The sequence below is a fragment of the Balaenoptera borealis genome (assembly GCF_965194805.1).
Source record: "Balaenoptera borealis genome assembly, contig: HAP1_SCAFFOLD_811, whole genome shotgun sequence".
Taxonomy (NCBI): domain Eukaryota; kingdom Metazoa; phylum Chordata; class Mammalia; order Artiodactyla; family Balaenopteridae; genus Balaenoptera; species Balaenoptera borealis.
This window is the reverse complement of record NW_028123391.1, coordinates 179,632-195,326: the sequence shown is the minus strand read 5'-3', so window position 1 is coordinate 195,326 and position 15,695 is coordinate 179,632. Positions and strand designations below refer to the sequence as shown.

Genomic DNA, 15,695 nt, shown 5'->3' with positions numbered 1-15,695 from the left:
TGTTTAATGTTGTCCCAGAGGTCTCTTAGGCTGTCTTCATTTCCTTTCATTCTTTTTTCTTTAGTCTGTTGCATGGCAGTGAATTCCACCATTCTGTCTTCCAGGTCACTTATCCATTCTTCTGCCTCAGTTATTCTGCCATTGATTCCTTCTAGTGTGTTTTTCATTTCAGTTATCGTATTGTTCATTTCTGTTTGTTCTTTACTTCTTCTAGGTGTTTGTTCTTTAATTCTTCTAAGTCTTTGTTAAAGATTTCTTGCATCTTCTCGATCTTTGCCTCCATTGTTTTTCCAGGGTCATGGATCGTCTTCACTATCATTATTCTGAATTCTTTTTCTGGAAGATTGCCTATCTCCACCTCATTTAGTTGTTTTTCTGGGGTTTTATCTTGTTCTTTCATCTGGTACATAGTCCTCTGCCTTTTCATTTTGTCTTTCTGTGAATGTGGTTTTCCTTCCACAGGCTGCAGAATTGTTCTTCTTGCTTCTGCTTTCTGCCCTCTGGAGGATGAGGCTATCTAAGAGGCTTGTGCAAGCTTCCTGATGGGAGGGACTGGTGGTGGGTAGAGCTGGCTGTTGCTCTGGTGGGCAGAGCTCAGTAAAACTTTAATCCACTTGTTTGCTGATGGGTGGGGATGAGTTCCCTCCCTGTTGGTTGTTTGGCCTGAGGTGACCCAGCGCTGGAGCCTGCCAGGCTCTTTGGTGGGCCTAATGGCGGACTCCAGTAGGGCTTATGCCAAGGAGTACTTCCCAGAACTTCTGCTGCCAGTGTCCTTGTCGCCACGGTGAGCCTCAGCCACCCCCCGCCTCTGCAGGAGACCCTCCAACAGTAACAGGTAGGTCTGGTTCAGTCTCCTATGGGGTCACTGCTCCTTCCCCTGGGTCCCAGTGCGCACACTACTTTGTGTGTGCCCTCCAAGAGTGGAGTGTCTGTTTCCCCCAGTCCTGTCGAAGTCCTGCAATCAAATTCTGCTAGCCTTCAAAGTCTGATTCTCTGGGAATTCCTCCTCCTATTGCCAGACCCCCAGGTTGGGAAGCCTGATGTGGTGCTCAGAAACTTCACTCCAGTGGTGGACTTCTGTGGTATAATTGTTCTCCAGTTTGTGAGTCACCCACCCAGCGGTTATGGGACTTGATTTTATTGCGATTGCACCCCTCCTACTGTCTCATTGCAGCTTCTCCTTTGTCTTTGGGTGTGGGGTATCTTTTTTGGTGAGTTCCAGTGTCTTCCTGTCGATGATTTTTCAGCAGTTAGTTGTGATTCTGGTGCTCTCACAAGAGGGAGTGAGCACACATCCTTCTACTCTGCCATCTTGAACCAATCTCTGGGATCATTTTCTCTTACTGGGTTTCCTTAAGATGATGAAGTCTCACTGTGTCAATGGCAATTAATTTATAATTGTGCTGGCCATTCATTTAATAATCTTTACTGTAATTTTATAGGATAGCACTTTTAAGTATCATTGTCAGATTTTTCATTTCATAGGTTATATATTTGTTGCAAATTTGACATAGTTATCCATTTGTTTGATTCTTGCATATAAAAGGTGAAGAACTGTATCCAGCAGTTACATAAAATTGTTCTTCCTAGGAAAAGCTAGGGATGTTTCTTCATTTTACTAAGTAAGGAATTTGATTTTTTTTGGTACTTGAGCACAATTCAGATTCTGAAAACTTTGCAGTGAAGAGAATTGAAACTCAGAAATTTGAACCTTGAACACGTGATTCATCTTAAACTGACAAGGTTCTTAAAGGTAAGAGAGGATGCCTTTTTGTTTTCCTTCCAAATGATGTTGTTAACACACTGAATATGTTACTCTATATATAGAAGTGGCTGCATTCTATTTGGTGCTTTATCAGCTTACATTTGAAAGACTATTTGTTAACATGTTATAACGATATTTTTGACCCAAGAAAGTTCATGTGGTGGTTTTTTGTGTGTGTGTTTTTGTTTTTACTATTTTTTTAAATTGTGGTAAAATATATATAACATAAAATTTGCCGTTTTTACACTTTGTAAGTATACAGTTCAGTGGCATTAATTAATTATGTTCACAGTGTTGTAAAGCAATTACCACAATCGAGCTCCAAAATTTTTCATCACTCCAAACAGAAACTTTGTACCCATTAAGATATAACCCCCACCCTCCCACGTTTTCCCGTTTCCCCAGCTCTTGGGTAACCTCTCATATATTGTGGATTGGCCAAAAAGTTCGGTTGGGTTTTTCTGTAAGATGTTATATGGAAAAACCTGAACGAAATTTTTGTCCATCCAATACTTTTTGTCTCTGTGAATTTGCTTATTCTAGATATTTCATGTAAGTGGAATCATACCACACTTGTTTTTTTGTGTCTGGCTTATTTCACCTGCATAATGTTTTCAAGGTTCATCCATGTTGTAGCATGTCAGAACTTCATTTGTTTTCATGCCTGAATAACATTGTTGTAGGACTATACAACATTTGCTTATCCATTCATCTGTTGATAGACACTGGTTTTTTCCATTTTTGGCCGTTGTGAATAATGTTACTATGAACACTGGTATAGAAGCATCTGTTTGAGCCCTTGTTTTCTATTCTTTGGGTTTTATATACCTAGGAGTGGAATTGTTGGGTCAGTTAGTAATTTTATGTTTAACTTTTTGAGGAACCGCCAAACTGTTTTCTACAGTGACCGTACCATTTTACATTCTCAGTAGTAATGTATGAGGTCCAGTTTCTCCTCGTCCTTGCTTTTTAAATTTTCTCCCATTATATTCATTCTAATAGCTGTGAAGTGGTGTCTCATTGTGGTTTTGATTTGCATTTTCCTAATGACTGGGTGTTAAGCAGCTTTTCATGTGTTTACTGGCCATTTGTATATCTGCTTTAGAGAAATGTCTGTTCAAGTCCTTTGCCCTTTTTAAAATTTGGTTGGATGTCTTTTTGTAGTTGAGTTGTAGGAGTTCTTTATATATTCTAGATTAGACCCTTATGAGGTATATGAGTTGTAATTATTTTCTTCTGTGGGTTGTGTTCACTTTCTTGATGGTGTCCTATTGATATACAGAAGTTTCTAATTTTAATGAAGTCCAGTTTATTTTTTCTTTCGTTGCCTCTGGTGTTGGTGGCATATTTAAGTTGCTATTGCCAAATCTAAGAACATGAATATTTTCCCGTTTTCTTTTAAGAGTTTTATAGTTTTAGCACTTACATTTAGGGCCTTGATCCATTTTGAATTAATTTTTGTCTATGGTGTAAAGTGAGTGTCCAACCTTATTCTTTTGCATATGAGTATGTAGTTTTCCTAGCCCTACTTGTTGAAAGAACTGTCTTTTTCCCACTGGATGGTCTTGGCATACATGTTGAAAATCAGTTGACCATAGGTATGAGGGTTTATTTCAGGGCTCTCAAGTCTGTTCTCTCAGTCTACATCTCTATCCTTCTGCCATTACCACAATGTTTTAATTAATTATAGCTTTATAAGTTTTGAAATCTAGAAGTGTAAGTCCTCCACCTTTTTCTTTTTCAAGATTGTGTTGTATATTCAAGGTGCCTTGAAATTCCATGTAAATTTTAGGATGGGATTTTCTATTTCTGGGGAAAATAAGTTTCTTTGGAATTGTGATAGGAATTGCATTGAATTGGTAGATCACTCTCGGTAGTATTGTGATCTTAACAATATTAAGTGCTCTAATCCATGAACGTGGGATGGCTTTAATTTCTTGATATTATTTGTAGCTAAAAGAATAAATGGTAATTTAGTTTTTCCCATTCTCCTTACCTCCCTATCTCAGTACAGAATGACAGATAGAACTTCAGATTTAAGAGATCACAGGACCACTTTTCAAATTCATTCCCTTCCACCCAACTCAACCTCAATAAGTATATTTGTTTCCTTAAATATCTGTGTTTAAATAAGATTTATATATACATAGTGTGTTTCAATGTGCAATATTTAAGCTAAACAACAATTCATTTTCCAACTTATACCCTATAGAATGGTGGAATTTGGATCATCCCAAGTAAATGGAAGTAAACCAATCCACTTGCCTCTTCACACCTTTTATCACAAAGTATTTATTGAACAAAAATAACAGTAAAAATGATACATATATGAAAGTTGAATGAAGATTTGCAGTCATAGAAAAGATGTGTACAAAGAGACCAACATTTAGGTTATAGTTCTATAAAACTTTACCATAGCATTTTAACACTGATCAAGCAAACATATAAAAAGGGGAAAACAAAGTTATTTCTTATGTTCTTTGAAACCTATTTTCTGACTAAAATAATTGTTTAAAAAAACAAACAAACCAACCCAACACACAGAATGAGTCAGAGCTATAAGTGTTATACTTCAATACCTCCAGTTCTCTATTTGTGTTATAGTGAGTTTTTTGATCCATCAAAAATTATTGTATTTTTCCGTTTCTAGTAAGTGGAGCTAGAGTGTATGTTAATCATAGTATTTGGAGGAAGGGAGTACAAGAATCAGATTTACATTCAACATTTACATTTAAAATAATATTTTTGGTTTAGGTTTTTGCACATTGACTTAGTTTCTCTGTAAGAATCTTGAATTTGAGGTGTGCTCTTCTCTGACAAAACAGGGGGTTTTTTTAATGCTTTTTTTTTGTTTTTTTCTACCTTACAGTTTTGGACCAGTAGTTACCTATAGCTAGGCGTGGGGAACTAGAACTGGACTGAGCACCAATCATTGTTCTACCTTTAATGAACTATGTAGCCTTAGGCAACTCCCACTTCTCCTGTGCAGTTGTCCTTACCTGGAAATGGTGGTTGGATGCATTCTCAAAGGCCTCTTCTAACATTTTATGTTTGGTGAATACCAGTCCCCTGGACCAGCTCTTTTATTTTAAGTGTATTTTTATTTTAAGAATTATCCTTAGCCTGTAAGGGAGTGACAGTAGTGTCTATTTGGAGATTTTGGAACCAGACCCATTATTTTATATTCAAAGATGCATATTGGAGTGTTTGGATTTTTTTCCCCAGATAAGGGCATACATCCCCAAACACAGAGATGCTCAATTCCAATTGAAAATCTCAAGCTTTGTAAGTGTCAAAACAAAATTTTAGATTTCCTGAAAATTCAAGAAATATTTGTTTTGGCAACCTTTATTTTTTACCCTTTCTCATAATCCCTGCCATTTAATGCCTCATTTGGATCAGTGAATTATTTAGCCACATTTCAAATTGGTTTCTGTTACAGTTAAGGATGATAATTAATCTTGCATTGAAAGCACTGGGCACTTTCCAGTTCTTTTATCTTACATTAGAACTTTACTACTTCATATACAGAATGGCACTGTAGACTGGTGCCTGCTGATTTTTTGAAGGAACAGAAAATATGTTTCTATTATCACTGCTCTAAAAACTACACTGCACAAAAGAATTTACTGCTGAGTATTCCAAATTGTTACATAATCAATCAATCAGTTCAGTTCCACAATGATGAGGTTCCTGAAGAATTTTATATTTCTTTTATCAGTTTTCCTTCATTCTCACCATAAACAGTAATACATAAAGCAGTGTATCCTACACCTCTCAATTTCCACAAGCAAGGCTATACCTATACACATGAAGACACCTGGTGTTACGACATTGTTTCTTTGTTATTTGTATTCATCACCAGTCTGTGAACCTCTTCCAAAGCATAGGATTTTTAAATGTTAATTATAGTTCCTGGGGTTTAGAGAAACCCTAACATAATGATACAGTAAATGCATCAGAGAGGTATGATTCTCTATGGAAAACTGGGAGAACCAGGTTAATTTTTTTAAACAAGAACAAGAATGTGCTCACCTAGGAAATATTCCAGGGGCATGGATAGAGTGAACTTTATATAGCTTTTCCATCTCAGGTTTTTGTTTGGAAGGAGTCTAAAAGATTGTAAACAGGAAGCTAGCCTTTCAACGTTCATTTCTCAAAAAATGCACTTTAGAGTATTTTCTTCTATGAAAGTTTATTGTCTAAATATGGCTTAGTTTTTTCTTATAAAAACATTACTTGGACATTATATTCACTGAATTTCAGTTCAAAAGAGGTTCTAAGGCAATTCTCATACAGTTGAAAGCAAAAAAGAAAAAGTAATATGAATCTGCTTTCATATTGCCTACTTGTGAAAAATAATGAAATTCTACTAGAGAGAGAGCTGTTTGATACTAATTTTTGTCTTTCAAACAATTTCTCTTAATACTAAAAAATATATAAATCATTTACATTAAACTAAATGCAAAGGAAGGCACAGCTGGTTATAGTGTATATAAGCACAGTTCAGCATATGCAGAATTAAAGAGGAAAAAAGCTTCACATCCTTATTAGTTACATTGAAAACCATTAAGAAAAGTTCTTCACTGTCAACAGTGTTCAACACTTAAGAGCTAAGAAGATATAAAAACAAAAACATTAAAATTCACTTAATGCAAAACAGATTTTCATATATACTTGAATATAAAAAAGTTTTTAAAATGCTAACATAAATCTAGACCATCCATGTTATGAAAAGTGCAAACCAAATTAACAGACGGGTTTCACAACGTCCTTCTCACGACACAGGTAAACTAGCCCATGGGGACAAATTTGTTTCATCAGTTAATGAGTCTTTAATTGTGGCCAGATGTCATCAGGATTTCTGAGAGTTCGAAGAAAGCAGTACTGGAGAAGCAGCTCTGTCCAGACTGGGGATTGGCACTGGCATGTGGCCATTAAGCAGTGTAGGGAACTGTAGTGGACAAAAGATTTTTAAAAATAGTTATTGCAAATCCATCGGGAAGACCTGAGTTCTTTACATTCCTAGACAGACCATAGTGGATCAGTTCTCTCATCACCCCTGTGATTGATAGAGGTCAGTTGCCAATTATTTTACAGAATGTGTGATTGGAAAATGACAATGAAATCAAGGTTACAGCAAACAGGCTAAGGCTTAGAAAATGTCCCTAATTATTTTATGTGCCTAGGCTACTAGAAAAAAATATGTACTTTATATGTTGCTAAAGTATGTTCTAATACTATTTCTAAAAGATTCCATGCTTTAAATATTAAGAAAAATTAATTTTGAAAACCAGGAAACTGACTCCTTGCATGTAAATCAGTAACTTCTCATACTGTATTTTGAAATTGGCTATCAGTTTTCTAGAGTACTACAATGATGCTTCTTGGTAACTGTTAAAAATGAGGAAGGTTCTTATCTTTAAAGATATTCTTATTTTCTAAATCTTTTAAGTATTCTTTCTAATTAAAATGATAAATAATATCAAACTGAGTAGAGAGATCACCCATAAGTGCCAAAACTTAAAGACTAAAGTTAATTTCTGTCTTGTTGGTAACTAGGATGATAAATAGGACAAAGGTATATGCTTTGATACCTTTCAGGTCTAAAATACAGCAGCTATACTGCCATTTAAATTTTTTTTATTTTATTTTTTTATTTATGGCTGTGTTGGGTCTTCGTTTCTGTGCGAGGGCTTTCTCTAGTTGCGGCAAGCGGGGGCCGCTCTTCATCACGGTGCGCGGACCTCTCACTATCGCGGCCTCTCTTGTTGTGGAGCACAGGCTCCAGACGCGCAGGCTCAGTAGTTGTGGCTCACGGGCCTAGCTGCCCCACGGCATGTGGGATCTTCCCAGACCAGGGCTCGAACCCGTGTCCCCTGCATTGGCAGGCAGATTCTCAACCACTGTGCCACCAGGGAAGCCCGCCATTTAATTTTAATGAAATAATTTAAGACCTCCTTTTAAAACTGTTGGAAACTAGGTTTTCATTGTGCAGGATGATATGTGTCACAGTGCTCCTCTCCTGGGCTGTCTTCTAGTTTAATTCCTATTTAGTCTAGATAAGCTAAATGTTAAACTTCACTTCATCAGCAAGTATCAAACTACAGAGCCAGGCATGTGTTAGAAGTACAATATTTGTAGAACAAGTAAATATATTTTTGCAATTTTCAGGCTATTTCAGTAACTGTTATGTGTCTAGTCCCTTACAGTTTATCAGTGGTTGTCATTTCATTTGATATCTAGAGCCTATAAAAGTTCGGTTATCCCCATTTTATGGATGAGAAAACAGATTTCAGTTAAGTTCTGATTGGCTAAAGGTCACAGCTTATAAGCAGTAAAGCCAAGTTTAAACTCTGATTGAAAGATACTGTGCTTTCTGTACCAAAGTGCCCAACTTATTTTTGTCAGGGGTTGGGGGATGGTGCTCTTTAATTACTATTTCAGTTTCTTTAATGGTTATATTCAAGGTTTTTGTTTCTTTCCTGACACTTGGAATTTTAATGTTACATAGAATTTTATCCATTTCAGCTGGGTTATCAAATCTATTTGCATTTAGCTTATACTCTTTTTATTTAAGGCATGCTCCTAACCACTATTTCCCATTGATTAAGAGTGAACACTGGAAGAAGAGCAGATTTTGAATTTTCATTCTTTGAGTGAGTTTATTTACATCTTCTCTCAGTTTTTGTCCATCTTATTGGTGTTTTCAAAAGAATCAGTTTTGGTTTTGTTACTGATTTCTGTCCTGTGCTCTTTATTTCTATATACTCAGTTGTCATAGTTTCTCTTAGTTAGCCTGGCTTTTCTGACATATTTCATAGTCCTCTTTATTGCCCCCCCCCACAATCATCCACACACAGTCCCTTTTCTCAAATTACAGCGTTCCCCAACTTTTGTCCTCAGCCTTCCTTTCTCCTATACTGGACTCAACAAACATTTCCTGATGTCAGTTAGATATCCCCACCAATGCCTCTTCCCCACTCACTCTTAAGTCAATAAGAGTGGTGGTAAGGAGCTCGACCCTAAACAAACATGAATCAGGGCTCTGCCACTTATTAACATGTGATCTTGGGTAAGTTGAGCGACATCTCTGGGCCTTAGTTAGTTATCTTTTCTTCTTCTCGTGAAATTGGTTATCTTTTCAAATAGAACTATTGGGACTATTAAATAAGCCATGAAAAAGTGTGCTTAGAACAATGTCTGGTATACAGCAGCCCTCAAAAAAATGGTAACTATTGTTATCAGTAGCATTCCCAGTCTTTTAATCACTTAGTAATCCTTGCCTCTTCCTAATTTTCACTACCTACTTACTCCTTACACTCAACTAAGTCATCCTCTCAATTTTACCTCTGGAATGTCTTCGAAATATATTCCTGTTTTCACTGTTCTTATCTAAAAGATGATTCTTCCCTCAGAATTTGGAATAGTATAAATTTCCTCATGTTTTCCTGCCCCTTACGCTTTCTGCTCTCTTCTGTCCTCTCTCCACACTGTGATATCAGCGCTATCTTTCTAAAATAGAGATGTTATGCTATTTCCAGCTTAAAAAGCCTTCCGTGGTTATCACTTAACAACTCCTTGGTATACTATTCAAATCCCACAGCTGCTTTTCTAGCCAGTCTCCTATCAATCACCCAGTTCCTTCCAGAACAGACTATGTACTTTCACATCCAAATGATACAGATCTATTCATTTAGAATATACTTTGCCAAAATCCTGTCCCTTCTTCCTAGCTTAGGTGACACTTCTGCCTTGGAGCCTCTATCCAGTCCCCAGCTGGAAAGAGCTACTCCTATTGGGTTCCTGTAGCACTGTGTTTACACATCTATTATTCACATATTGTATATCCCCACAGTCCCTGCCTCAGAGCATTGCAAATATTTGCTGGGTTAGATTTGTTGAATTAAAAATTACAGAAAACATTCTCAATTGAAAATTACCTTGTTTCAAGATATAGCTGTACCGACTAGGTGTATTCCAAATCTGATCAAAATCTGTTTCAAAAGTGGAACAGACATCCTAAAGACAAGCTTAAAATGCTAAACGGTCCAATTGTAACCCATCTCTATTTATAAATCAAGGTTGTATATTTAGATTTAGCACAATGTCTTTGGCATCTCTCTCTTCACTAAAACGTGTCTAGATTCCAAAGCATACCTCTTCTAGAAAGGCTAATAAAATATCTTCACTCTCCTTCCCTTAAAATTTTCAGTATCTGCTCTCACTTACTATAGTAATATCAGGGGACCTTCTGTGCCAAAACCCCTCAGCTCTGTCAACGGTGACCCTAAGGATTCTGATCTTTTCTAATCATCATAGCAGGAAATCTGCCAGCATCATTTAAAACTTACTATAGGCCGAGTCTAATTTGTTTCCTCCTCTAACACATTCACATAGCATATGTGATAGAGGCTTGCTATTTTTAAAGAAACTTATTTTCATTAGTTTAAAAAGGGGTACTGTTGATTGATAGTAATCTGAATTTTGAAACCCATCATTTGAAATGTCTAATTTTTAAAAATCAAATTATTCTTCTTACCATGTTATTTACCATTTTCAAAACTGCTAATTTCAGCTTTCACCAGCTCAATGCTCTTATCATAGGAAGAGTAATAATACTTTAAAAGGTACAAAATTGTTTTTCCTTAGTCTCATGGATCCCAATCCCAAAAAGAGGGCCCAAGGCCATGCGATCTGTCAGCCATCCAAACCTGGTTGCACCTTCCTTTTCAGGAACTGTGTTTTGCATGGTTCCAGGAGAGAGGACAGGTCCAGTTTGTGAAATCAAAATTCTGAGCAGGTAGCCTTTAAATGCAGCATTTCTTCTGCAGAATTCTAAATGGCAATTAGGAGCCACTGGTCCGCAGTGGTTCTCAAAGTGTGGTTCCTGGGGCAGCAGCAACACTAGGAGCTTGAACGAATGTTTTTATCAGGCCCCATCCTAGACCTTCTGAGTCAGAAACTCGAGGTGGGGGGGCTCAGCAAACTGCATTTTAACACACCCTCCAGCTGATTCTGTTGCACGTTAACTTTGAGAACCACTGGTCTACAGTAGTGACTGAAGAGGAGGGATATGCCTATCTATCTCCCAATTCCCAGAGCTCCTGATACCCTACTAATGTGTAGAATCACTGTGGACACGAACCACTGTTCCTGTTGGGAGTAACAGGCTGGAAAAGGTTTAGTGTCTAAGGCAACAGATCTCAAAGAACTCCCAACCAATAGTTCTCCATGGCTTCCTTCGGAGGTCACCAAGCCCTGCACCAATCAGGTGGCAGAATTCCCAGTAAGGAGGGAAGTAAGAGTCTGTTCATGATTCACAAGTATCTAGGGAAGCCTAGAGAGGCCCTGTGTCAGGTTCTAGGATTAGAGTAGTATTACAGTCCCTACCGCCATGGAGCTGACTGTACGTATGCACCATACAGCTAACTAACTCCTTTCTGCTCTACTCGGGAACTCTCTGCTGCTCCCATCTGGAGACTTCCAGGAAATAAGGTCTGTTAGTTCCCCCACCAAAAGATTACTAATCTAAAACTTGCCTAATACTGCACTTGCTCACTGGTTTTTGCTCACCATTTCTAGTTTTTGTTTCCTTGCCTGAGTTAAAATGGCTAAGAATCACCACATTGGCTGTGCATGACCATATCCTCAATTTCTTGTGATGAGAAGAAGGGCCAGGAAGAGAAACCTGATTACTCCAGGGATATAGTCACATCATGACACCCTACCTCAACCCTATTAGGAAACCAGAGAAGCAAGATAGTAATCAAAACCTCTTTAGCTCCACCCTTCTCCCAATGAGACCCTAAATACCAGCATGTACAGCCCATGGCACAGAGGTAGATATTAAACTTGACAAGCAAAATGAACAACTCAGAAAAGCACTGGAGGCCTGATCTTTTTAACACTTAACTTTCTTAGACATCTCTTGATGAATTCTGAGGCATCCATTCCTTAGTCAGCCAGTGATACTTACTGAACATCATTCTGTGTACCAAGAAATGTGCTAGATGCCAGGCGCACACCACAGCAAACAAGATGGCCTCTTGAGGGCCCACAGTTTAGTGGGGAGATTGCCAGATGAATACAAAGTGGCAAGCGCTAGATGCAACGAGAGTAAAAGAACTACAACTAACTTGGGGTAAGCCATGTTGGGGGGGCGGGGGCAGACGTGGGGATGCAGGGTGAATGAGACAGACCAGGCTAGAATCAGGTCGAGAGGGGGTTTGTACTTTATCCAGTTTTGCTTCATTCCTGTCCCTAGGATCCCTTCTACACTACATTCACATAGTCAAACAGTAACATCTTGGTCAGTGAGTAATCTTTGAGTCTCCAAGAGGAAATACTGATTTCCACACGACAGCAAGTGATGCTACTGCAGGATTCTAGTGTGGGAATGACTAATGAATGTGCTTACCTAGTACAGGGAGTTTTACAAGGTAAAATAGTGGAGACTTAATTCGTTTTTAACCAAATGCCCTGGAAGCTTTTTTTTCTTTTTTTTTTTTATGGAACAAGAGCTTGATTCTGATTCATAGAATTATGCGGGTAAATTTTCTATCACAGTTTGGAGAAGCTGTTCACTATTTTTCAATTTATTTTGTGATGTCACTACGTTGACTAATAGATTAGTATTTTAAAGTCTTTTATGAGATTTTATAAAATACAATTAAAAAATTTTTTTTCCTTAGTAAGTTTCCAGTTTTCATAGTCAGTGAAAATACCCAAAACACTTCAAGAACTAACTGTTCTATTTATGGGTATCTGACATGAGAACTCCACCTCAGTGAAAACATGTGCCTCTGAAGACAGCCTTTTGCAGCCACGTGAACATGAATTCCTTTTGGAAACTTAAACAGTGAGTTCTGCCCTACATTTAGTGAAAATATTACCTTGCAGGATTTACTGGGGAAACACATCCCTTAGAAATTCCACATTTAAAAGTTCGTTTCCAAATGCTCACCTGGAACAGCGTGTTTGGCCCTTGCAGCCGGGCGGGGCTCAGTGGAGCAACTGGACTAAGGCTGCTCCAGAAGTGTATGCTGGATAGCAGTGGACTCGGGGTCAGAAGCAATCCATTTGGTGTCTGGGAAAGAAGCACATACACAGTTTTTGATACAGGTATCACCTGACTCCACCTGTGGTCAGTAGTGTGGCCAGGGGCATTAGCCACAAACCAAGAAACAAGCTTCACCATTTTAGGAAAATCTGACAACTTTGTTATTTCTTCAGGGCTGTGCAGCTTAATTTCCTTCCATGCTAATTGTATGAGCAATTTTATAAAGGAAGAAAGTATGGAAACATTACCTTCCTTAAGCATTCTAGTAGAAAACTCAAGTTCCTAGCAACTTTTGTCCAGGTGCTCTTCAATTTGCTCCTCCTCACGCATTAAACAAGATTTATTGTACAAGTAAATGGGATCCCATGAAAGGGCTTTATTTTTTCTTATCTATATTTTCTTATTTTTCTACAGTGGACATCCATTCCTTTGGCTACACACATACACACACATTTTTTAAAGGGCCTCCCAAGCTTCACTTTCCCTATCAATCAACAGCCCTTTAATACTTCAGGATCTGCTGCTAAAATACCCCGTAGCAGCTTCATCAAAAGCTCTGAACTGGGTTTTCCAGATTTCACTCCGGATATGGGGTTCATGAGACTTCATCTCCCTGGCAAATGGTTTGGAGGGGGAAAAAAAATCCTTTCTTGTCAGATTGGGTATAAAGCCAGAACTCTGGGTTTCCTGGGAGAGTGCCAAGGATTGCATTTGCTTGCATACACGCAGCAGGAGTCCTGGCCTGCAAGCCAGCCAGAGTGCAGAAGAAACAACACTTACGGCCCCAGCTGGTAAGTCTGCATGGCTTTTATTCTCAGCGGAGCCAAACTCCCTGGCCAGGGTGGTTTTGTACCTTTGCTGACTAGAAGGAACCCCTCAGCGGTTTTGTGATGTCAATAAGGTGCTCTGTGTAAGAAGAACGACAGCAAGGGCGCCAGCATTTCAGATTGCATCGTGCTAGATGCTAAAGTGTTATTTTTTCCTAGAATTGGCCTTAGCAGCTTCGTTGATTATCCAGAACATTTAGCTTAAACCTAAGTTGAAAGGTCTGCTCTGTTCAGTGGAAAGGAGACAAACATCCAAAGGTTCTCAAACAAGCTGCTGAAAAGGCTCAAATTATTTGAGTCTTTGGTTCTACAGCATTTCCTACATATTGAATGACCTATGAGGTTACTAGGATAAATACTTGTTTTGGATAAGTTTCCCATTTGTTCTAATTCAAGGCAATTTCACAAACTTGCCAGGCCATCTGGCCTAACGGTTCAGGCTTAGCAGTTCCACATGGGCTCTGCCAGGGTTCCCATCTCAGAACCACTACTTACTAGCTAGGTAACCTTTCTATGCCTCAGTTTCCTAATCTGCAAGACAGGGAGAAAAATGCCTACGTTTTTTACATTACAGGATTGTTAGGAAGAATAAATGATCTGTGTAAAGCTCTTAATATGTGCCTGGAGCAAATGCTCAATAAGTGTTCAGGACTGTTATCATTAGTAATTAATTAAAAGTGTACTTGACGAACTGTATTTCACCTCTTCATGGGAGAAATCCTCAACTGTATATGGAAAAGTACTTAATGTTCTGAAACAGACAAACCAACCTAGTCAGCTGGTGCTTTAAGGTTCTTCTCAGTCATGTTAGGGTCAAGTCCACAGCTCAGGTGATCTGAGAACTAGTATTTGCATGTTACTCTGAAGCCAGGTCCCAACCACAGTATGCCACATTAACATTTACTAACCAATGTGTTCAGGGCCTCCTAGTTTACCTACCAATGAAAGTCTCACAGCTCTAAAGAGACAGTGAATCTGCTAAACTACAAAACATAGCTAGCTACCTTTCTCTCATCCATGGCCATAAATATATATCCATTTCTTTTTAATCCTCTGAGCAACATATGAGGTGTAGAATATATTTTCATAGTCTAAAATTCATCCCATGTCTGAATTTGAGATGTTTTGCATATTTGTTTCTAAGGGATACAGGATATACTCAGAATACAGTAGCCTTCTGTTTCTCATGTTAAATACATTTGAAATGTCTTCTATAATACATGCAAATAAATACTGTAAAATGACTTCATTCACTCCTCCCTCTCCCTCCCATCCCTGTTCTGCCTGAAGATCCTGTGGCTGTAGAGAAAAAAACTGGTTGGTTGCTCTTTTAGGGAAAATTCCTATAAAGCCTGGCCTGGCTTATCTCTGGTATCATGTGAGCTTTCACAGCCTCTCTCCACAAGCACCTTGAGTCATGGAGGGTAAGCTGAGCCCGAGGTAGAGGCTAAAGAAGGAAGCCACCAGCAAAACGCATGCTTCCTCTTCCTTCACTGAAGAATGTCTTAGCAAATGAGCTCTTCTGAATGGCAGACAGGGACTTACTGATCCTGGCACCTGCCAGGGAAGGGGATGCCCTAGGGCCCAAAGGCAGTGGGTGTTCATTTTCAAGGGGAAAGACCCTCCTCTCAGGACCTCATTTCATCCTCCCCACTCAGTTCTTCTTACACTTAATACTGAATCTTCTAGAAGGCCCTCATATTTGAGCTAAACCTGGTGAGCGAACAGTGTCCAGACACACCCCTCCTGAGTGCCCTCCTCCTGGATCATGCCCTCTGACCATCAAAATGCCCTCCACCTCCTCAAAGGAGATTCCTGATTTCCCCTCAACCAGACGGCACAAACTCACCACCTTCTTGCCAAATCCAGTGTTTATGACGCATCCATTTCTATCAACAGGAGCACCGTTTATCTACCCACTCGACAAATACTGACCAAGTACATAGTATGTATCAGGCGCCAGAGAAACAATGGTAAAACAAGACACTATCCCTGTACTCAGAGCCCAGTCTACGACCCTGCATCCAGTCACTGAGATGCA

The 15,695-nt window shown here is 38.7% G+C and overlaps 1 protein-coding gene across 1 annotated transcript in view; it reads right to left on the bottom strand.

Moving 5' to 3' along the window:
• Positions 1 to 4,037: 4,037 nt before the first annotated feature.
• Positions 4,038 to 15,695, bottom strand: part of ELK3 (ETS transcription factor ELK3) — a 68,732-nt gene continuing 57,074 nt past the window's right edge. The window contains exons 4-5 of the mRNA XM_082409049.1: positions 12,732 to 12,854; positions 4,038 to 6,719 (exon numbers count right to left, since the gene is read on the bottom strand). Of these exons, the coding sequence (XP_082265175.1) occupies positions 6,621 to 6,719; positions 12,732 to 12,854 (222 nt within the window). The 3' untranslated portion in view covers positions 4,038 to 6,620. The remainder of the gene's footprint in view (positions 6,720 to 12,731; positions 12,855 to 15,695) is intronic.